This window comes from Mytilus californianus, unplaced genomic scaffold (genome assembly GCF_021869535.1).
Source record: "Mytilus californianus isolate M0D057914Y unplaced genomic scaffold, xbMytCali1.0.p SCAF_15, whole genome shotgun sequence".
NCBI classification, from domain to species: domain Eukaryota; kingdom Metazoa; phylum Mollusca; class Bivalvia; order Mytilida; family Mytilidae; genus Mytilus; species Mytilus californianus.
Window position 1 is genome coordinate 9,531,198 of NW_026262637.1, and position 24,159 is coordinate 9,555,356.

The 24,159-nt window shown below is 32.7% G+C and overlaps 2 protein-coding genes and 1 long non-coding RNA gene across 3 annotated transcripts in view; 1 reads left to right on the forward strand and 2 right to left on the reverse strand.

Annotated features, from left to right (window-relative positions):
* The window catches only part of LOC127725353 (ALK tyrosine kinase receptor-like), a 67,977-nt gene that overhangs the window by 41,448 nt on the left and 2,370 nt on the right, over window positions 1-24,159 (forward strand). The window contains exons 12-18 of the mRNA XM_052232283.1: window positions 16,240-16,330; window positions 17,563-17,627; window positions 18,492-18,624; window positions 19,324-19,409; window positions 20,861-20,953; window positions 21,498-21,599; window positions 23,939-24,073. Coding sequence (XP_052088243.1) covers window positions 16,240-16,330; window positions 17,563-17,627; window positions 18,492-18,624; window positions 19,324-19,409; window positions 20,861-20,953; window positions 21,498-21,599; window positions 23,939-24,073 — 705 coding nt within the window. The remainder of the gene's footprint in view (window positions 1-16,239; window positions 16,331-17,562; window positions 17,628-18,491; window positions 18,625-19,323; window positions 19,410-20,860; window positions 20,954-21,497; window positions 21,600-23,938; window positions 24,074-24,159) is intronic.
* Window positions 3,433-10,128, reverse strand: LOC127725366 (uncharacterized). Its single transcript, XR_007992963.1, has 2 exons — window positions 9,948-10,128; window positions 3,433-4,852 (listed from the first exon to the last, which is right to left on the reverse strand). It is a non-coding gene; the product is annotated as an uncharacterized LOC127725366 (long non-coding RNA).
* The window catches only part of LOC127725357 (2'-5'-oligoadenylate synthase 1A-like), a 308,747-nt gene continuing 302,791 nt past the window's right edge, over window positions 18,204-24,159 (reverse strand). Inside the window, exon 8 of the mRNA XM_052232291.1 lies at window positions 18,204-18,253. The gene's annotated coding sequence lies outside the window, so the exon portion shown is untranslated. The remainder of the gene's footprint in view (window positions 18,254-24,159) is intronic.

Here is a 24,159-nt window from a genome sequence, read left to right on the forward strand (position 1 = left end):
AGTGCAAGTGTGGAAAATCTCCTTATTTTAATAAAGAAATATTCAAAAAGTTTAGACACTGTTGGAATAGACTGTACCAAATCTTTAAAATCTTTATATAACTTCTTTGACTTTTCGAGAATCAAAACAAAAGATCCTGCTTGTTAGGTCCGTGTTACACTTTTTAATTCAAAATTTTAAAAAGTTTTGAAATTTTAGATTTTTGAAATTTCGATCAAAGTTTTAAAATATCAAAATTCCAAATTTTTGAAAAATTTAACCAAATAATTAAAATTTTAAAATTCTAAATATCGTTTTTAAATTTGATAGTTTAGATATTTGAACAAACTTTTAAAGTACTTAACTTAACGTGCAGTTTTGATTATTTCGCTTTTGAAAGTTTGAATTTTTAAATTTTTGATTAAGATATCAAAAATAGAAAAGGTTCGAAACGAGGGGTACCTGTAAACTGCGAAACGGAATAAAAGCGGAACGAAACGAAACGAAACAAAACGAAAAGAAACGAAACAAAATGAAATGAACAGTTACTGTTACCTAAAAGTTAATGTATAAAATATAACCAGAGGTAGGCAGTTGTAAGCGGTTTGAAATTGGATAACAAAATAAATATTTCTCCAAAGCGGAGAATTCAGTTTAAAACAAGAAACACGGCTCTGATTATGATAATTCTTAGTTAGGAATAAAAAGCATGAAATATATCAAATCATTTTTAATTGCAAAAATAATTTAAAGAAGAAGTCGGTTTTTTATAAAACAAATTGGACATCACACGAGATAACAGTATCTTGAAATTTTTAAGGTTTTGCATCTATTGAAAAAAAAATTATTTAAACCTATTCAAACCGGCATCAAACAATTAAAAAAATCTCTAATATTAGCTAAAGCGTTTTAGATAAATAATTCAGAACTATTTGATTTCCCCAGCGCCCATTATTTAGGAGTACATGTAACAGTGAAAACTGACCAACTCGCAGTAGGCCAAATAGTATGGTAGGATTAATTATGTTTATATTTTCTGCTGTACTTTAGGCAATGAAATGGCTCAAAACACGTGTATTCCCTCAAAGATTTCTTTTTTTTGCTCTAAGACTTCTTACTATCTGCAATCATGTCGGCAGATGAAATCATTAAATGTACATTTTGAACGATCATCTCAGTTAACATTTTATCAATTATATCGGTTGTTTTAAATTGTTGGCGTTCAAATATTCGGCTTTTAGCCTTCCTGATGAAGGTAGATCCTGAAAAGCTCTTCGGTCGCATGCAATTTTTAACGTTTGGTTTCCATTTTTTATCGATTGCATGACGATCATATATTGCATTTTATCATTGATTTCAGTTCAAAGTATTGATACGGAAGGAATACTGAATTTATGGTGTCACAATGAACGTTGTGCTAGCCACGAATGTGGGAGGTTGTTGATATCTATTTTACACTGCTACCTGCTACACACGCTGAATTTAAGAGTAAGATCAAATATTAGTACATGTAGCTTGGAGGCTAAATACATTCATACCGTATAAACGTATACCATTAACATTAGTTTAAGCCTGCATATTTATGTAACAGTTGTCGCTGTACATTAAGCGCCCATCTATCAATTTGTAGCTGTCGGCATTTTGAAATGGTAATTTGAAATAATTTTAAAAAGTTCATATCAACGATAAACATATGATCAAGTTGAAGTGACCAATCGAGATGGTAATCTATTTGTGAATCGGAAATATAAATATTGTCACTAATGTGACACTATATTTGACTTGGATACCTCCACGAGGGGCTTCAATAATGGTACATTTTTCAGGTGCGGATCCATGAATTGAACATGTGGGGGCATAGTTAGACAACGTTAGGACCGATGCTTGTAAAAATGATATGCATTTATTATATATGTAGCTCCGTTAGGGGTCGGCGGCCCCCTAAATCCGCCTCTGTTTTTGAATAGCGACTAAAAGGAAACGGGATATTTTTGTATCAAGGGATAGTTCCGTATATGTTATTTGCGCATTTTTAAGTTATCGTACGGCAATCAACTTTGAGCAAAGTACAAGTACGCAGCTACGTCCAGTCAGAATGGGGCGTGTAAAGTGAGTGCCACGCTCTCTGCACGATGGATTTTGCCATTTTGGCCACACACCAATGTTGCTCTCGAAAAACCAGGACAATGTAAAACGCTGAATTTTAAGTAAAGCATTTACCTACGGAACGCTGAAAACTGAATATTTGAAAGTCAAGTAAATATAAGAACCGAAACAGTTGAAGATGTGGAAGAAAGGAAAGTTAAACATATAAGGGATACTTTGCCCGAGGGAGTTGAAACCCAAGTTTCTTTGTAATTTGTATATAAACGACCTATTTTAAATGATTGATTGTTGGTTGCTAGTGGCAAATATTTTATGCATGTTCAGGACGATAACAAATTAACAATAAATACAATAGGTAGGTCCTGTAAGTCTGCAAATTTAGATGCCACTGGAAAATGAGGGTGTATTGGATAGGGACAGAAATGTTGCCTTGCAACAAACCAACGAGTTACTGCAGGGGTTCTTAAGGTGTAGAGAGCTTTGCACTCTTTTTACACGCTTCATTCTGACTAGACTTCGCTGCGTACTTGTACTTTTAAAATTTCAATTTTCAAAATGCCGTCACCTACAAATGGATAGATGGGCGCTTAATGTACAGCGGCAACTATTACATAAATATGCAGGCTGAAAATAATGTTTATGGTATACGTTTATATAATATGAATGTATTCAGCTTTTACAAAACCAGAACGATGAATTGATTAAAGGTTAAAGATGATCGATCAAAATGTACATTCAATGATTTCATCTGCCAACATGATTGCAGATAGTAAGGAGTCGTATAGCAAAACAATAGAATTTGAAATCAAATTTGAGATAATACACGTGTATTGAGCCATTTTATTGGTACAGTAGAAATATATAATACTCAACCCTACCATACTATTTGGCCTACTGCGAGTTGGTCAGTTTTCACTGTTACTCCTAATTGATGGGCGCTGGGAAAACCAAATAGTTCTGAATTATTCGTTTCGTTCCGCTTTTATTCCGTTTCGCAGTTTACAGGTACCCCTCTTTTCGAACCTTTTCTATTTTTGATATCTTAATCAAAAATTCAAAAAATTCAGTAGCGAAATAATCAAAACTGCACGTTAAGTTTAGTACTTTAAAAGTTTGATCAAATATCTAAACTATCAAATTTAAAAACGATATTTAGAATTCTAAAATTTTAATCATTTGGTGAAAATTTCAAAATTTCAAAAATTTGGAATTTTGATATTTTAAAACTTTGATCAAAATTTAAAAAATCTAAAATTTGAAAACTTTTTAAAATTTGGAATTGATAAGTGTTACACGGACCTTGTTAATATGTTCATTTCGAAATAAGTGATAAGATACAAAACAAGACAAGACAAGACAATTTATTACAACTTAGGCACACGTATGGTGCTAATAGAGGATAACAATTATACATTAACAATTACATAATTATACATTTGCAAGCAGGACACACAATAAATAAATTAGCGATATCATACAGTAGAATTGAAATATTCCATATTTGGTTGATTATTTTGCAATATTTTGAATTGCAACGTGAATAAAATTTTATTTTAATACTACATTGTAACATGATATAAATTATGAAAATATCTTTTCTAAATGTCTTAAAAACGTGCACAGTTTTGTTAGAACTGGCACATTACAGTGTGACATGGACCTATGAATTTTAATTGGGAAGGATTTTTTGTGTAATATGTAGGTATATACCTTTCTCTTAATGACATAATTTGTTCATTGGTACATGTGAAAAAATAAGGGTATTCGTCACCAATTGTATTTGAATCGCAGTGACAGCATATACGATCCTCTTGTGGTGTATTTTTCCACCGACCAACTTCAATAGGGATTTTGATATTTGAACATCTAAATCTACTGTAGATATAACGATCAGCCACTTTAAGATTGAGTAAATATTGCTCTAAACAAAACATAGTTTTGTATGACGCATAAAACACACCTCTTGACGAGTTTGTCATATCAGCAAATAGACGCTGTCCGAATTGGTCAACTAATCTCTGTTTTATTTCTTTTTTAATATCCGAACTTTTGATAACACCGTGTGCATTCCAGACAAAGGAAAATCCTGTATCATCTAATATTTTTTTCAGAGAAGATAACCATTTAAATGAGTATTGACCTGAATTATGGAAGTTATACACGAACTGATACAAAATCCCGGATAATTTGCTACTACCGCTTTGCACTAACCTTGACCAAAAACAAAGTAATTTAGTTTAAATATTAATTATTAACGGAAATCTGCCAGTTTCCCCATAGACCATATAATTTGGTGTTGTTGATCTTACATTCAAGACCCTCTTCAGGAAACTTAAGTGCACCTTTTCAATCATTTCAACATTCTCATGACCCCATATTTCCGAGCCATAAAGTAAAATTGGAGAGACCATACAATCAAATAGTCGAAACTGCAGATCTGAAGGAATGTTTACATTTCTTAACTTGTAGTATAATGCGTACAGTGCTTTTTGTGACTTTTCAACCAGTTTTTTCTTTGGTAGATTAAAATTACAATTGTAACTTATTAATAATCCCAGATAATTATAACTGTCCGTGAGCTGTAACTCCTCGCCTCTTAACATAAATCTCAGATTTCTTTGATGCTTCGCCTTCTCAAACACCATTACTTTTGTCTTATCAATGTTTTCATTTAGTTTCCAGTTAGTACAGTATTCATCAAACTTGTTTAACATTCTTTGTAAATCGTCAGCTGATTCTGCCAGTAATATTGTATCATCAGCATATACTAATAAAAAAATTCTAATATACATGCCAAGTTCACTTAGACAGTATTCATTTACCTTTTCTAAACATAATATATCATTCTGAATAAAATAGCTTTCAAGACCATTAATGAAAAGAGCAAATAGAAAAGGCGATAAGTTTTCACCTTGTCTAACTCCAACTTCGCACGGAAAGAAATTTGAACAACCCGAGTTGTGTCTTACACATGATTTGATATTAGAACAGAGGTTGTAAAAAGAGGTTAATATTTTACCTGTTATGTTACTAGAAATAAACTTTTGCCACAGCCCTACCCTCCACACAGTATCAAAGGCTTTCTTGAATGTACAGAATATACGCTTTCCAGAGAGTAAATAAAGTTGAATCAAACAATATAAACTAAATATATTATCAAGTTAGGAGTGACCTTTCCTAAATTCCGCTTGGCTTTTTGAAAGTAATTCAATTTCTTGTGCAAACTTGTCTAGTCTATTATTTAGTATAGCTGTAAATACTTTACCTAAACATGATACCAGTGGTATACTTCGATACGAGTCTGGATCTTTAAGATCTCCCTTATTCTTATAAATGGAATTAATTATTCCCATTGACCAGATTTCGGGTATAATCCCTGTGTCGAATACGAAATTGAACAATTTGACGTAAAAAGGTAAACATACAGACACAGAATTTTTAATATACTCGTTTCTTATCCCATCATATCAAGCGGCTTTATTACTTTTTAAAGTCTTAATGACTTTGATTATTTCTTCCTCAGTAATGGGCCCATTTAAAATCTCATCAAACTCATTAAACTGTAGTTTTGGTAATTGAAACTCTCTCTCTTCGTTTACCTCACTTTCATTAAGCTTCTTAAAATGGTCATACATTACTTCTAGTGAAATTGAACTTTCCCTTTTTTGTTTCGGAGAAAATCTATTTAAAACTTTCCAAAATTCTTTCGGGTTATTTTTTGATATATTACGAAGCTCCTTTTCTGTCTTAAACTGATATTTTTGAAAACAATTGTTTATTTCTTTTTTATATTCCTTACTTGCTCTTTTCAGTGACTTCTTATTATTTATACTTTTATGTTTATTATATTTATATTTTGCCGAGTGAAATTGTTTTCTTTTCAATTTATATGAAAGTAGATACAGGGCGATATAAAATAGCAACATTACAATAGAAAATTATGAACATCCCGTCAAAAGCAGAGGGTCGACTCGAGCGATACATGTATCCACTCTATCAATTCTATTAATAATCATCGCAGATAAGTGATGTAAGTAAATTATGTTTGATGATACGAAGGCGATTGCAAATTGGGAAAATTCTTGTGACTTACCTTTAAACATCCTAAATAAATCAGTATATTTGAGTTTGCTTAACCGGATATGAAAGTCTAATTACAATTGTTTAATCTTGAATGTAAGTATTTCAAATTCCACAGTAATCCCAAACTTCACTAGCATATTCCAAAATTGGTCGTATATGAATTTGTACCTGCTAAATCTATATTTTAACTTACGTAATTTATGTATGTATTTCGATTCATTATGTACAGTGTTACTGATATACATGTTCCATGTTGTATCGTTATAAAAAGTAACTTTATTCAAAAATGATTGTTAAATTCGGTGACTTAAATATTTTGGCCATTAAAATTCAAATTTGGCACTTTAGTATTTGAGAACAGAATTAATACAGTTTTATCATATTTAAATGACATGCGCCATCTTTTTGACCATGCACCCAGTATATTTAGGTATTGGTCTTACAGGTTGTATTTGTGATCTATCATCAAATTTGAAAAAGAGGCATCTGCAAAAAGGTACTTTTGTTTCAATCCTTCTTGTTTTGCTTAATACATTTATTGATAAGGGTGATACTTATACTGTTGTGAAATAATTTCTTCTTCGTTTTAATTACATTATCATTTTGATTGTATGAACTGCAATCACGGCTAAAATGTTTCGTTCATTTAATTTTCTGTATTGAGATTCTGTCATTTTGCCTTTGCGCATGATCGTGTGTCTTGACCTAGTCGTGACATTTAGTCGGAAATACAGACATAAAAGGTCCCGGTTAATAAGACTCACACTTTATATTTATTTATTTATTTTTTTTTGGTGTTTTAACGCCACTTTTAAGCATCACTTTTTGGGCTATTTCGTGGCGGCCAGTTTTTATTGGTGGAGGAAGCCGGAGTGCCCGGAGAAAACCACCGACCTTCGATAGGAAAACTGACAATCCTAGTCAATTAAGATTGGAGTCGAGTGCACCCGCACGAGCGAGGTTCGAACTCACAACCTCAGTGTTGACTGGCTAGTGATTACAGTAGTAACTACTTAGACCACTCGGCCACCGAGGCCCCAACACTTTATATATAGTATGGAGAGATAAACGGAGTTATATTTTTAGATTTAAAGAAAGCTTCAAGTTTGATCTAGTTAATCGAATATGTGAAGTTAGCAGCCGGTTCGTTATTCGATATTCAATATTCAATATCCAACCGGCTGCTAGCAGTTGGTTCGATATTCAAATTTAGTTGAAAATCATAAAAAAATTAAATACTTGATGACATTAAAAGCATGATTTTCATAGTTAAGAGGACTGATAAAATACGTAAAAAATCGTTTAATGACCCCTTCAAGATGTCGTAAATTCTCGTTGCCCTCGAATATAAACCCTTTTGAAAGTTGCATATTTGTTTTTATATAATGTAGATTTTTATCAATAAAACGACTTCAAAGATGTAATTTTATATATGATATTTCTTAAAACAAAAAGAAAAACCGATAAGTCTAGAAAAATTTAGAAATATAAATAGAAATATTTATGGAAAGCCCAAACAAGAAATATAAAGCGTAAACCTACCTGAGACCGTTTAAATGAGGGTGAGACCCCCTGGTCTTTCAATGTCCATAAAATTCAACTAAATCATAGACTCTGTATATATAAAGGTTGTATCAGAAGGATTTCCCAGAATAATGTCATCTTTGATATCTACGGAGGGCTTAGATTGTCACTTTTCAGCTAAAAATTGTCAAAATTTCAGGACAAAGAGCACAGGGCAACGGTGAGAGCCCCCTGATCCCTCAATCTTTCTAATATTATGCAGACATTTAGTTAATAGGTAGATACAAACGCGACTAAAAGGAATTTGGGTAAACTTCCTGTCTTCCATATTTTCGGAGGGCCCAAAGTGCCATCTTGATATTCAAAATATATAGTGTAAACCTACCTGAGACCGCTTAAATGAGAGTGAGACCTCCCTGGTCTTTCAATGTCCATAAAATTCAACTAAATCATAGACTCTGTATATATAAAGGTTGTATCAGATGGATTTCCCAGAATAATGTCATCTTCGATATCTACGGAGGGCTTAGATTGTCACTTTTCAGCTAAAAATTGTCAAAATTTCAGGACAAAGAGCACAGGGCAATGGTGAGAGCCCCCTGATTTAGGTTTTCACTATATATTTTGAATATCAAACTGGCACTCTGGGCCCTCCGTTAACATAGAGGACAGTAAGTGTACCCAAATTCCTTTAAGTCGCGTTTGTTTCTACCTATTAGCTAACTTTCTGGTTAATATTAGGTAGATTGAGAGATCAGGGGACTCTCACAATTGCCCTGTGCCCTTTGTCCTGAAATCTTGATAATTTTTAGCTGAAAAATGACAATCTAAGCCCTCCGTAGATATCGAAGATGACATTTTTGTGGGAAATCCTTTTGATACAATCTTTATATTTACAGAGTCTATGAATTCGTCGAATTTTATGGACATTGAAAGAACAGGGGGGTCTCACCGTCATTTAAGCGGCCTCAGGTAGGTTTTCGCTATATATTTTGAATCTCAAACTGGCATTTTGGGCCCTCCTTAAACATAAAAGACAGTAAGTGTACCCAAATTCCTTTTAATCGCGTTTGTTTCTACCTATTAGCTAACTTTCTGTTTAATATTAGGTAGATTGAGAGATCAGGGGGCTCTCACCATTGCCCTGTGCCCTTTGTCCTGAAATTTTGATAATATTTAGCTGAAAAATGACAATCTAAGCCCTCCGTAGATATCGAAGATGACATTTTTTTGGGAAATTGAACATTGGATATCGAAAGAACAGGGGGGTCTCACCGTCATTTAAACGGTCTCATGTAGGTTTTCGCTATATATTTCTTTTTTGGGCTTTCCATATATATTTCTATCTATATTTCTAAATGTTTCTAGTGTGATCGGCTTTTGTTTTTGTTACAAGAAATTTTAGATATAAAATAACAGTTTTGATGTATTTCTATTATTATTTTTTATATTACATTAAGACAAATATGCAACTTACATAAGCATTGATAAAGGTTTATATTCGAGGACAACGAGAGTTTAAGACAACTTGAAGGGGTCATAAAACGATTTCCTACGTAACTTTTTACTCCTTTCAACTATGAAAATCATGCTTTTAATGTTATAAAATATTTATATTTTTTTTATGATTTTCAACTAAATTTGAATATCGAACCGACTGCTAGCAGCCGGTTGGATATTGAATATCGAATATCGAATAACGAACCGGCTGCTAACTTCACATCCATTAGTTAATCACGTAATTTCATTGAAAAAACTTGAATATTATAATGTTTCAAACTGTACTGACATGTACACTAGACTGGTTTAATTCATACTTGTTTGAACGAATTCAATAAGTTAAGGTCAATAATGACAGGTCTGGTACTAAATACATAAAAACTGGTGTATCACAAGGCTCTATCCTTGACCCGCTGTTATTGATTTCATACATCAATGATTTACCACTAAACATAGAATATTCATTGTTAGATTTATATGCAGATGATTCTACTTTTATTACATAGTAAATGTAATAATATTAGGTGCTAACGGAAGTTGGGGACCTTGGGCATGCTTGATCAAAATTTCTGGGTGGGGTATAGCACGAGTTTTTTAAAAATAGGTCCAAAGTTTGGATATGACCCCCTACCCCACCCTAACTTTGAGAGTTATAAAAAATTTCCTACGGCAGGACAAGGTAAAAATTAATACCCTCTTGGCTTAGCGGCGGAGGTATAAATATACACGAACTTGTATAACAAAATTATACTTACTTGTTTTTTTCGTATCCTTTTTGATTGTACATTCTTTTTCTGAACCTTGTTCATACTTTTTCTCTGGTTCTAGGTGTGTCTGGTAGATCATTGATAAAGTTTATAACTTCAGAAACAATGTCATCAAAAGCTCTGTCTGATGTGCTGTTTAATTTTGTTGTTTGCAAGACACTAGTTATCTGGTTCTACAATGACATATAAATATGATAAAATGTCATTTGAATGATCTATTACAGAAATAATTGACAAAAAATTATTCCACAGTACAGTAATGATGCCCTACTCGCACTATCATTTTCCATGTTCAGTGAACCATGAAATCGTGTCAAAAGCATAATTTGACTTTACAATTTAAAAAGTTCAATTCATAAGGAACATGTGTGTTAAGTTTCAAGTTGATGTGACTTACACTTCATTGAAAACTACCTTAACTATTAAAGAGAAAACTTTCATTTTACTGACAATAAAAATAATAATTAACATTCAGCTGATGAAAAACTATTGAAGCTTCCAAAGCCAAAAAACAAATTTTTTGAAGAAAACTTGCATATATTCTGGTTCTCAAATATGGAACAGTTTACCAAATGAAATAAAGATGAGTAAATCACTTGTATCGTTTAAAGCAAAATGTTACAATTTTTTCATGAAGAAGGCAGATTAATATCTATATAAAATTGTATATTGTGTATATATCATTATAATTTTGTATGTACTTTATATATATGTTATTATTATTTTGAGGACTCTTAGGAAGATTAGTTTAAACAAATGGGATTATCCTCTTGAAATAAAGTTTATTTATTTATTTAACGAAAACCAATTTTAACAGAAGGCAACTGACAACAACCACTGAATTACCAGCTCTTGGCCAGGAACGGGGGACTCAACATGTTGGTAACCATTCAACCTAATTTGAGACAGTGGTTATGACAGCATACCATTAAAATAAACTGTAAAATTCTGCTAAAAAGGGCCTGACTCATGAGATCAGTATTAGTACAAAAACAAATAAAAAGATTCTATATCTACATCTATTTTCAATGTATAACAATCGTTACAATACTGCCTTCATCGAAAATATAAGTGAAAATATAAGTGAAAATTGGAAAGTAAAATAACAAAAATACCGAACTCCAAGGAAAATTCAAATCGGAAAGTCCTTTCTAAAATGGCAAAATCAAAAGCTCAAACACATCAAACGAATGGAAAACAACTGTCATATTCCTGACTTGGTACATGCATTTCCTTATGTAGAAAATGTTGGATTAAACCTGGTTTTATAGCTAGCTAAACCTCTTCATGGCTTCAATGAACATTACATTGAACAGCAAATCTGAGGACTTACCTTGTTTGTATTGGATACCTAAGCTTCACAAAATGCCGTACAAACAACGGTACATTGCCGAGTCATCTTCATTTAGTCTTAGATGCATGATTTTTATTAGTTGTTATTGACTTTGAACTAGCTGTCAGTAACTAAGAGTACTCTCAGATCTGTACTTAGTGTCTTTTTGTTGTTGGGATGTACAAGTACCCGTCCACGTCCACTTTGTTTTTTTTGTTTTTTTGTTAGATGTATTTCTATTTGTATCCATCTGATGAGCTAAGCCTTTTTCAACTGATTTTTATAGTTTGTTCTTATGTTGTACTGTCACAACACTGTCCCAGGTTAGGGGAGGCTTGGCGTCTTCAAACTCGTTTAACCCCGCCACATTCTGTATGTGCCTGTCCCAAGTCAGGAACCTGTAATTCAGTGGTTGTCGTTTGTTGCTGTGTTACATATTTGTTTTTCGTTCATTATTTTGTACATAAATTAGTTTTCTCGTTTGAATTGTTTTACATGTGTCATTTCGGGGCCTTTTATAGCTGACTATGCGGTATGGGCTTTTCTCATTGTTGAAGGCCGTACGGTGACCTATAGTTGTTAATTTCTGTGTCATTTGGTCTATTGTGGAGAGTTGTCTCATTGGCCGTCATACCACATCTTCTTTTTATATCATCTGCATGTTCTACAAAGGAATTGTCCATTACATTGTCAAAAATTCTGTACGCAGTGAAAGAGGGTCTTCAGAAATACTGTGAAACTGTTTACTCGCGTAGTGGTATTAACCATATGTGGATTCTAAAACACTCTTAAGGGTGCACTTTGTAAATACAGCTGTTTCACAAACCACGCCTCTTTTGGGGAGATATATAATATTCATAGATATTTTGTTTTGTTTACCTACTGGTTCCCAGATATGATCTCTATGTTTCATCTCGTAGCGACATAACTTGGGAATGTTACCTGTATAAATACAAATGAATAGCGGCCAAATTGAAATCTGTGGAAGACCCAAAGTGAAGAGAGGGGTAGTACAGAATTTTAGTATAAGTTTAAACTCTAAGAAGTTCGGGGCATATAAATGTTGAAAATATGCCGCACAGCCCTATATTTTGACCTTTGAAAAAAATAGTAGTGCATATAAGCTTTCCATTCTAGGATATATTTTTTTGCGAAACTTCCTAGTGAAAGTGGTAAGTTTTAGCCGTAAAAGGAGTTCCTATGGGAAATTGCATTGTCTAAATTTACAGAATTGCAACCTTTATTGGGTGAAAAAAGAGAACATGTAGAATTTCACCAAATCTGGTTTATCTTCAGAGTCTTAATGAAATTAACTCAAATATAAAGTTTTATAAATATTTCATGAAGATTGAGAAAATCCTGGGCCTTACGATGATGACTCAGCATAAATTCACAGTTTACAATATGCATAGTTTACCTAAAGCCCTGTATCCAAAGTAAATTCATTATACATGCACATTTGTAATTTAAATTGTTAAGGTGCGCAGTGCTTATATTTACTCTTCGCAGTCACTGAAATACATAGATCATTGATAAATATTGTTGTTCTGGTGTTTTTGTCCTGTCGAAAACCCAAAAGTAAGCCGTAACACCTGAATGTGCTTTCTTGTGACTGCGGCATTAAAAAATATAAGCTAGAGATACAAAAATACCTCAATAAAACTAACAATAGTGTGTTCTATCCTAAAAACATACTAAATATTCCATATTCACAGAAACAGCAGAATTATTTTGCAAATTTGAGGCCCCAGGGGCAAAAACAGAGAAAAATCCCTAGCCCCTGGGTCATAAAACAGATAATTTAGCATTATTATTATAAAGGTCTTTTGTATAGAAAACAATATTTGTGCTTTGAATTTATGCAAAAAACAGATTCCATCACTCACTCAGTTCTATAAAACATTTAGTGAATTCATATATCAGACTTCTTAATTCATACATACAATTTTTGCAAGTATTGCTTTGTTTAAACACTTCTAGTCATATATTAGCCAAGTTATGTTAGGTATATAGTAAGAGATAATATTATTGTGACAAGATTTCTAAACTGACCATTTGAGGCAGAAATTGCGAACTTTTATAGATAATAGGCATACAGTAAGATGTGGACTGGAGACAGAGGCAGGATTGGATACTTCATATAATCTTGAATGTTGTATGATTAACTACTAAACTTTACATTTATAGTATTCTGAAATGTTTTCAATTTGTTATCAGAATAGTTTCATACAGGTTCTATGCATCTCATGTCAGAAAACATGCACATAGGGTAAGCTGACATTAATTAAAGTCTTGTTTTTAAATTCTTTAAAAATTGAAACAGGGGTGGGGTATAAAATGTACTGTAAAAGAAAAGTTAGAGCATATGCAATGATTTCTTTTAGGTTATGATTCTGATAAATAACTATTGTTGTGAGAAAAAGTGTTTTTCAAGATTTTTCTATTGAAATGAATGTTTGTATAGGTTTTACTTTGTGAATACAGCTGTTTCACAAACCACGACTCTTTTGGGGAGATATATAATATTCTTAGATATTTTGTTTTGTTTACCTACTAGTTCCCAGATATGATCTCAATGTTTCATCTCGTAGAGACATAACTTGGGAATGTTAGCTGTATAAATACACATAATAGCGACTAAATTGAAATCTGTGGAAGACCCAAAGTGAAGGGAGGGGTAGTACAGAATTTTAGTTCAAGCTTAAACTCTTAGAAGTTCGGGGCATATAAATGTTGAAAATATGCCACACAGCCCTATATTTTGACCTTTGAAAAAATAGTAGTGCATATGAGCTTTCCATTCTAGGATATAATTTTTTACAAAACTTCCTAGTGAAAGTGGTACAGTTTTAGCCGTAAAAGGAGGTCTATATTTACAGAATTGCAACCTAAAGAACTTCTGGATAATTTTAAATCTCGATCTTTCTATGAAATTAATTGTATCAAAACTTTTGATTTTTCAACCCTGTATACCTCAATTCCCCATGTGGAATTGAAAAATCGTCTAAAAGAAATAATCCACAATGCTTTTTAATATAAAAATGGTAGCATACTCTATAAATTAATTACTTTGAGATACCATATAGCATATTTTGTTAATAGTGAACAAAAAGGTAAAACATGCTACACAGAGGAACAAGTGATCAGTATGCTGGAGTTTCTTATTGACCACATATTTGTTGAATTTCAAAGTAGACTTTTTCAACAAATTGTCGGCATTCCCATGGGAACGCACTGTGCGCCTCTCCTTGTCGACCTCTTCTTATTTTCATATAAGTCGGAGTTCCTTCAGACACTTATCAAAAATAAGAAGATAAAAAAAGCCAGACCATTTAATTTCACATTCAGATATATTAACGATGTTCTTTCCATTAACAATCCAAACTTTTCTGATTGGGTTCCATTAATATATCCTCCAGAACTAGAAATTAAAGAAACAACAGACACGGCTTTCGCCGCCTCATTTTAAGACTTATACCTCGAACTTGACATAAGCGGTCATCTCAGTACCAGAATCTATAACAAACGAGATGATTTTAATTTTGAAATTATCAATTTCCCCCATCTTAGTCACAATATATCAATTTTACCTGCAGATATACATTTCCAAAATCATTCAGTATTCAAGAGCTTGCAGCTGCTACTCAGACTTTATAAAACGTCATCAGTGTCTGAGCAGAAAGTTGATGAACCAGGGTTATGTCAAAGAACGTCTCGTCCTTTTTTAAAAAAGTTCATCTGAAGATACCAAGACCTAGTTGATAATTATTCCGTATCAACTTCACAAATAATACATGATGGTCTTGATGTATAGATTCTAGGTACTGACTTTTTTAGCATCTTAATTACGTGTTATATTGTTCTTTGTTTGTCTTTGTAAATGATTAACCTTTTCTGTTTAGTCCATTTTTGATAATATCCTTTTGGCGTGGCTCGGTACTTCACATCCCGTCATTGTATTATTGTGATATGATCATGTTTTGTATTCTTGTCTTTCATTTTTGCTCATGTGCTTTGTCTATATGCCATTTTGTTTTTCTTTGTTGACTTTTTCTTTGTTTTTATAGTGATTAAGATTATAAAACAATGTTGACTGCTGTACCTCTATTTTTTACATTTTTACCTTTTATGTCTGTTTGTTTTGTTCACACACTAGAAGATGCCCGCGAAATCGCGATACAATTTGGCAAGTGTTGAAACAAAGAGTGTCAAGGGTGCCTGTGTTTACACACAAAAAGGGGGAGGAGTCCGGACGTCGGGTGCCTGTGTTTACAGATAAAAAGGGGGAGGATCACTTCGACACGTTCAACGCCCATTTCATTTTGTTTTTTGGACAGTTTTAGAACTGGACAGTTCTGCACCTGAGTAAAAAGGCTGGATGTTGTTAAATTTAGCAAAATGATGCACTTACAATACAATACAGGATCCTTATAGGCATAACTGTCCTATTTTCTATCCTTTCTTCTTACTTAAACTTGGATTTCGCGGGCAGTACGTCGACTGAGCATGCGCGAAAGCGTATAAGACACGGATCGATAACGGTCTCCGAATTTGAATATTTTCTCAAAAATTGGCGTTTTCTGTGGAAAAAAGATTGTTTCAAAGACAAATTTAGGAAGTACAAAACACTACATTGCTGGTCACCATTTTCTAAATAAGGAAAGGCCTGTACCAAGTCAGGAATATGACAGTTGTTTTCTATTCGTTTGATGTGTTTGAGCTTTTGATTTTGCCATTTGATAAAGGACTTTCCGTTTTGAATTTTCCTTGGAGTTCGATATTTTTGTTATTTTACTTTTTTTTTGTATGACAGTCGAATGAAAGTGGACTATTGTACCTGATTTTCATTTTGTATCTGCCTTAACTATTTAAATTCAATTATACACATTATCTAACCTTGTGTTTTCTAATAGTTGTATTTACCGAACGTTAATTGTATAACTTCAGGCTGCTTGGAAAAGGTGCATTTGGTGAAGTTTACCATGGTCTACTTGCAGACGTTGCACACTCAGAAGTACCAACCCCAGTGGCAGTTAAGGTTTGTTTAGAAATATGTAATATTTATTAATTTTATAGAAAGGGTAAGAAAATACACGTCAAAGTAGGATGCAATAAAAAACGCAAAAGCATATACATACATGATCTGATGCTCAGTAGTTGTCGTTTGTTGATGTGGTTCAAAAGTGTTTCTCGTTTCTCGTTTTTTATATTGATTAGACCGTTGGTTTTCCCGTTTGAATAGTTTTACACTAGTAATGTTTGGGGCCCTTTATAGCTTGCTCTTCGGTGTGAGCCAAGGCTCCGTGTTGAAGACCCTACTTTGAACTAAAATGGTTTACTTTTATAAATTTTGACTTGGATGGAGAGTTGTCTCATTGGAACTCATACCACATCTTCTTATATTTATATGAATATACAACTGGTAATAGTTAAGAATTAAAGATCCTTCAATTCAGTTTTTGTCGTTTGTTACTGTATATCATATATGTTTTCGTTAATTGTTATTTTCATAAATCAAGCCGTTGATCTCTCGTTTGAATTGTTTTACATTTTTTCGTGTCATGGCAATTCAAAGCCTGCTATGCAGTATGTTTTTTTCTAACTTTTGAAGGTCGTACGGTGACCTATAGTTGATTACATTTACGTCTATTAGTGTCTAGTGGGTTATTGATCTCATTGGCAATCATACCACTTCTTCTAATTTTTTTATAATGATCGTTTTTAAAATGGTTATAAATTCGTATTTCGGATTATGCTCTGTTATTTTTCAAATACAAAACATCCGTAAATATAATTGTAATTAGAAAAGACAAGCTAATGCCGTTATTGTTGAATAATGAATATGTATATGCGAATGATATACTATAGTTAATCTAATTGTATGGCGAATGATATTATAGGCTTTCGAAAAAATGTTTCCATTATATTATTTCTTTCAAATTCTACTGGAAGAAAAACGAACGAAAAAAAGGTTATATACAATGTAACTTTAAAAATTAACTCCAAAAAATAACCAGGAATAAAAATAAACCTAACAGATACATGTATCTCACTCGGACCTTTTTAACTATATTTTATGAAATAACGATTTAAATGACGTAGCTAATATGCTTGCAAATGATGAGACTAAGTGTTGAAAGGAAAAATTAACAGAAAATACTTGACATTATTTGAACAATTGAGAAAAGAATGTTAATCTTTGAAGTCTCCTCATTTAGAAATATTTTTCTTTGCATTGCTTACTTTGAGGTGTCTCTTTCGTAATTTCAGACATTACCTACATTATGTTCAGACCAAACGAAGTTAGATTTTTTTATGGAAGCAGTGATGTTAAGGTGAGTTACTCGGTTAATTATTCAATTAAAAGACATTTTAACTTTGTGTCTAGTTTCTTTATAATGATCAATTATAGGACATAAGGTGTAAGTGAACGACTTCATTGAATGAACAGTAAATCTTAGATATAAAGAAAAGGCATTCTATTAACTTGCTAATTACTTATCTGTTCAAGAAAAATATACCATCACAATGGATTTATTTTTTTCCATCGTAAGAACATAATGAAGTATTTTTCGTTAGCTATTTTACAATGCATTAACGCTTTTTCAAACCAGGACCCCCTTTTTAAGCTCGGATCGATATGAAGGTACATTTTATTAACAAAAAATCTCTTTATTAAGGAAACCGGTTTGGTGAAAAATATATTTCGTAATATATGGCGCTATTACGGATGTCGTCTTTACAACATAGCTATGTTTTTTATTATGCAATCTATAAAGCCTAAGCATTATTCCACTATGTATAATTTTTACCAACTTATCGTCGGAATAGACAAGATTATTATACTACTACTTATGTGTCAATTAGAAATTCGTGTCTCTGTCCCAATATACTCCCATTTTCCAGTGGCATTCCAAATTTCCCGCCATAAACATCGGACTATCACTATTACAGGACCTACCTATAATATTAATTATTAATTTGTTCTCACAGATATATTCCACTAGACGTAAACCAAACGACAATCTATTCATCCATGAAGTTATGGGAAACATATAATTACATTTGTGTTTGAAATATTTTAGAACTTAATTATAAATCCAATATTTTTGAAAAAAGTGTTTATACCGCGTTTATTAACTTTGAATATTAGTTTCAGATTGAAAGAACATATAAAATAAATATCAAATATGTTTCAGCAAACTAAAGCATCCGAATATAGTGAAGTTTATCGGGATTTCCATCGAAGGGTCATCGATATTACTAGTTACCGAACTGATGGGCGGTGGTGATCTACGTTCATACCTCCGGTGTTTGAGAACTAAGTTGCACGTAAGTAATAAGTTAAAAATACTGGTATATACCCACCTAAGTTACATGTAAGTGATAATTATAAAAAAATGTAAATACCCACATAAGTTACCTCAAATAAATGTTGTACCGATTTCAGTAAACTAATGCACTATGTTTACATAAAAGACATAAACTGTGGTTTTTGAAGTTCAAGCATATTTATATATTATATCATATTAAATATTTTTACGCATTCAAATACATTAAATAAAAAGGACAGGCTCTGAAATCATCAATCAATGTTTAAGCGATATGTTAAAACGGTGTCTAATGACATTAAAAGGAACTGTAAAAAGTTGTACCTGAACCGAACGATACGATAGAAAGTTGGCTTATAAAATAAATACAAGTAATTCATAATAGAAGCTATGAAAATCAAATTTCTATTATAAAATGAACGCTTTAAAGAACAAAGCATATCTTTGACACTAGATTCGATAATTATCAGGTAGTTTCGTAAAATAATTTTAATTCTATATATTTTTAATTCCATATTTTATGGAAAAGATATATTCACTCGCTGTGCAATTGATTGATTTCTATTCCGATACGATGAGCAGTGCACGTTATGTTTACCATTGGCAGTGATATGTGTAACATCTTTTTAAAAATGTGCCATTATTAAACTAAAATACAACTATTTCATGAAATGTTACATGCACCTGTATTTAATCACAGGAAGTAACTCCCCAGGAGCTCATTCTTCTTTGTGTAGATGTTGCCAATGGATGTCAATATTTAGAAGAACATGGGTGTATTCACAGGTAACAGTATTTGAGGAGTCTCCCCCTTGGAAAACCTCATCTCACAAGTATCTACAATAAGGGCTTAGGTTTTATACTAATGACAAAAGAACCCAAAAGCATAAACAATAAAGTAAAACAAATACGAATAAATGGATATCATTAAAAGAAACACCAACCAAACACACTATTTAACAGAAACAGAAAATTGGAGGTGTTGAAACGGTCTCCAATGAAAGGCAATTTTCCATACCATTTCATTGACTACATGTTCCTGCAGATTTTACAATTAAATGACTGCAATTTTAATCTTACTATCAAACAAGCACATGGAGGAGACATCGCAAATGCAAGTATATCGGCTTAAATTTTGTACGTTGGTAAATTTTTTGTACAATTTTTCATGTAAATCTAGATTGCATATAGTCTAGATACGTTTCAAATGGATTTAGCAGAACCTCTCACAATATGCGACCTATTCGTATATGTTATTATATTGACACACTTTTTTTGGCAAATGTATTGTTCATCATGTACTCAAGGCACGTGCATCTGTCATAACTTTACAAAGTACTTTCGGCACGTGTATCTGGAATACCTTCACCAGGTCTCTGGCACGTATATCTGGAATACCGTCACCAGGTTATCTGGGCACGTGCATCCGTATCTGGAATACCGTCATCAGGTACTCTCTACACGCGTATCTTGATTAAATCTTGACACGTTTTTCAAAAATACCTTTAATCAAGTGTCATCGGCACGCGTATCTGACCTACTGTTACATGTATCAGGAACTCTCGGTACGTGTATCTTGAATACCTTTATCAGGTACTCTCGGCACGTGTATCTTGAACACCTTCATCAGGAACTCTCGGTACGTGTATCTTGAATACCTTTATCAGGTACTCTCGGCACGTGTATCTTGAACACCTTCATCAGGTACTCTCGGCACGTGTATCTTGAATACATTCAATAGATAGGTCCGAAAGCTTTAAAGGTGAATGCAAAAAGTAAAATAACAAACATACTCAACTCCAAGAAAAATTCCAAACGGAAAGTCCCTTATCAAATGGCAAAATCAAAAGCTCAAACACATCAAACGAATGGAAAACAACTGTCATATTCCTGACTTGGTACAGGCATTTCCTTATGTAGAAAATAGTGGATTAAACCTGGTTTCATAGTTAGCTAAACCTCTCACTTGTTTGACAGTTGCATAAAATTCCATTATATTGACAGCAATGATCAGAACAAAAACACACAGAGACACCAACGACAGTCTTAAGTTTACCGTACCAGATGGAATTTCATCCTGAATGTTTTATAATAATTGCATGGTTTATCAATTCAATCATTAGAATAATATTACCAAATCTATCAACATTTTGTTTGATTGTATATTGACAACCCATGTTTTTATTATTTTATTTTAGTTTATGTGCATGCGTACTTTGATTGCATTTTAATTACAGAGACCTTGCAACGAGAAATTGTCTTTTGTCAGAGAAAGGTTCAAGAAAAATAGTAAAAGTCGGCGATTTTGGGATGAGTCGTTTGACTGGAAGGTAGATTATTATTATCAAAAACATAAATAACTCATTGTAATTGCATGCAATATTGTACATGTATGATAAGTATTATAGAATAACAGTATTGTAGTTAAAGAGTTGAAGTCGTCAATTGGCGATTTGACGATCGCAAACACAGTTTTACCAGTGACGCGTTTCTTTTCACTTCAAAATATCCCATGTAGCCGTTCACTATCATTCTTAACAAAAAAATTAAATACTACTATATCGACTATAAACTAAATAAATTAGCAATAGTGTGTTTTATAGATCGGGTGTTGTTTTGTTGACATTTGATTTGTTCATTGTTTTAATTAAAATTGTCTGTTTTCCATTGGTCAATTGGCTATTTGACCCTTAAAACCTCAGGCCGACAAGCGAATATTGTGTTACAACCATTCAAAATTGTAAGCCACATATACAAGCAATCTGTATCTGTCAATCTCAATAAGCATGTACTATTAATACACCTCTGTAGATAACATTTCATGATTACATATTCTCATTATTTTCTGAATTTAGAAGCCATTGATTATTTCAGAACCAATTACTACAGAAAGAAAGGTACTGCTTTAGTTCCTGTAAAATGGATGTCACCAGAGGCTTTCATCGACGGAGTTTTCACATCAAAGACTGATGTATGGTAAATAATGATTTCTTTTTTTGTAGTAATGCGTGAAAAGCTTTCAAAGTTCTCATGTGGGCGAGTGATCTTGTGTCATTAATTGATACACCTTATCCTTTTTTTATTGCATAGTTAACAGGATCATGATAAAAGCGATTTTAATTATGTAAAATTTCAATAAATATTTCATTCGGTTTCTGTTAAAGGGAAGAGAGAGTAATTTATAAATTAAGGCGACAGTGTTATGCCGATGTTCAAATGTTGTACATCGATAAAGTGACAAATCAAGGTAGCCAACAATAACTGAAGCAATTGCATTAACTCCAAACAGGTGCGTCGACGGTGTAAGCGTCAACAGCTATGCATGCATCACTTGCCATGCGAAACCACATACAGTCAAAATATCACAATCGACACAGTGACTCATTCTGTAGAATTACAGATCATACGACTTTACTGTAAGCTACAGATCTAAGAAGGCGAAAATATGTGGCTAATGAGTTGATACATTGATACATTGCACATCAACCAATTCGTGATGAAAACGGTAAAATTATGTAATGGAATATCGTATCAACCGTAACACATGTAATATATAAATATAAATACATATATATACGTACTGTTTTAAAGTTGCTACATATCAAGATAAAACATGTCGTATATAAACAAAGGCAACAGTAGTATACCGCTGTTCGAAACTCATAAATCCATAGAGATAAAAACAAATCCGGGTTACAAACTAAAACTGAGGGAAACGCATCAAATATAAGAGGAGAACAACGACATAACAAAAACACAACAATAAAATGTAACACACACAGAAACGAACAATAATATAACAATGGCCATTGTCCTGACTTGGTACAGGACATTTTAAGAAAAAAATGGTGGATTGAACTTGGTTTTGTGGCATGCCAAACCTCCCGCTTTTATGGCAATGTTAAATATAACATTAAAATGACAACATTACATGACATGACTTCAATACAAATAAATGGGAGAACATATAGGACAAAGAAACACACGAATAATAGCTAACAAAAGGTACTAGGTTTAGAATTTAATACGCCAGACGTGCGTCTCGTCCACACAAGACTAACCAGTGACGCTCAGATGAAAAAAGTTTGGAAGCCAAAACAAGTACAAAGCTGAAGAGCACCGAGGACCAAAACTTCCAAAAAGTTGCGCCTAACACGGCCAGGGTTTTCTGCCTGGGACAAGAACATCCTTATTATTTAGAATAATATATACTTTTGCAAACAGTAAATTATATAAAATGACTATATAATAGATATACATGATAAAACCGAAGTGGGGACTATATATGACTTCAACTTTACAACGAAAAACACCAAGCAAACCACTGTTAGGGAAATCATGGTAAGAATCGGAAGCAGTGGAAAATCATATCAACTGGAACATATACACATACTGCTGTAAAATTTCTACGTATAAATGGAAAGGTCACCATCGGAAAATCAAAATCAAGTCATTTGTCAAAAAGTGTTGTTTTCAATGTAAATTTCTTGATATTTATCAAAAATAAAAACCTAACTGTATCTGTTCTATCCTTGTTTTTCAAATTCAACGGGATATTTGCAACCAACATATCAAACACAAGGTTGAATAAATTAATAACAGTACATCTTTTAGCAAGTAGAATATGGAGTTAAACAATGATTTCATCTTCCATTTCGTGAAACCCTTGTATTAAGATTCTCTAAATCCAAAACAGCAACAAGTCAGTGAAAATGAAACAGATTCTGTTCCCATTGGAATGTTAACTGTCCAAAAGTCCACCAAACGTAATACATACGTATTGTTAAAAAAAATTAAAAGGTTGATCATATCGTTAAAAGATTGTTGTTTTTTACTTTAGATATGTTTTAGTTAAGACCAAGGAATGCTTTAAGATAGGATAAAGAAGTGAAATGATTTCATAGCTTTGTAACAGGGGAGAGGCATTTACAGATTTAAGGCATATTGAATTTTGTTTACCATTATTGTCATTCACATCGTCCTAAGAGATGGTCGTTTCAAAGGAAATTTGAAGACAGGTTTTGATTGCTGATGAAATATAACGTTTTTTGAAAAGACACTTTGGTATCCAGTATACATTCTGATGGTTTATATATTTATCTTTTTCACCAAATATAAGGCCATAGAATGTGTCATTCGGTTAGCTCATTGATAAGCAAAGAACAATTGCCGACTACATAATAATCAAACAAAGTACATGTGTAGGCTTTTTCCCTATTTGCATTGTGTTTTTACAAAACTACTACGATAAAAAGTATCAATTCAAAATGCATATTACCGTGTCATTGGTTCGTAACTTTTGTTTCTTTGTTTAGGAGTTACGGTGTTTTGTTATGGGAAGTGTTTTCGTTAGGGCATGTTCCCTATCCTGGAAAGTCAAACGAAGAAGTCATGCAGTTTGTCAAACATGGTGGACGACTTCCGAAACCAGAAATTTGCACCGAGAAAATGTAATGAATTAATTATGACTGTTTAGATTGGACTATTTTTTTAATCACTTGTATGTTTTTATTTCAGCAACTTTTTTCCGTTTTAG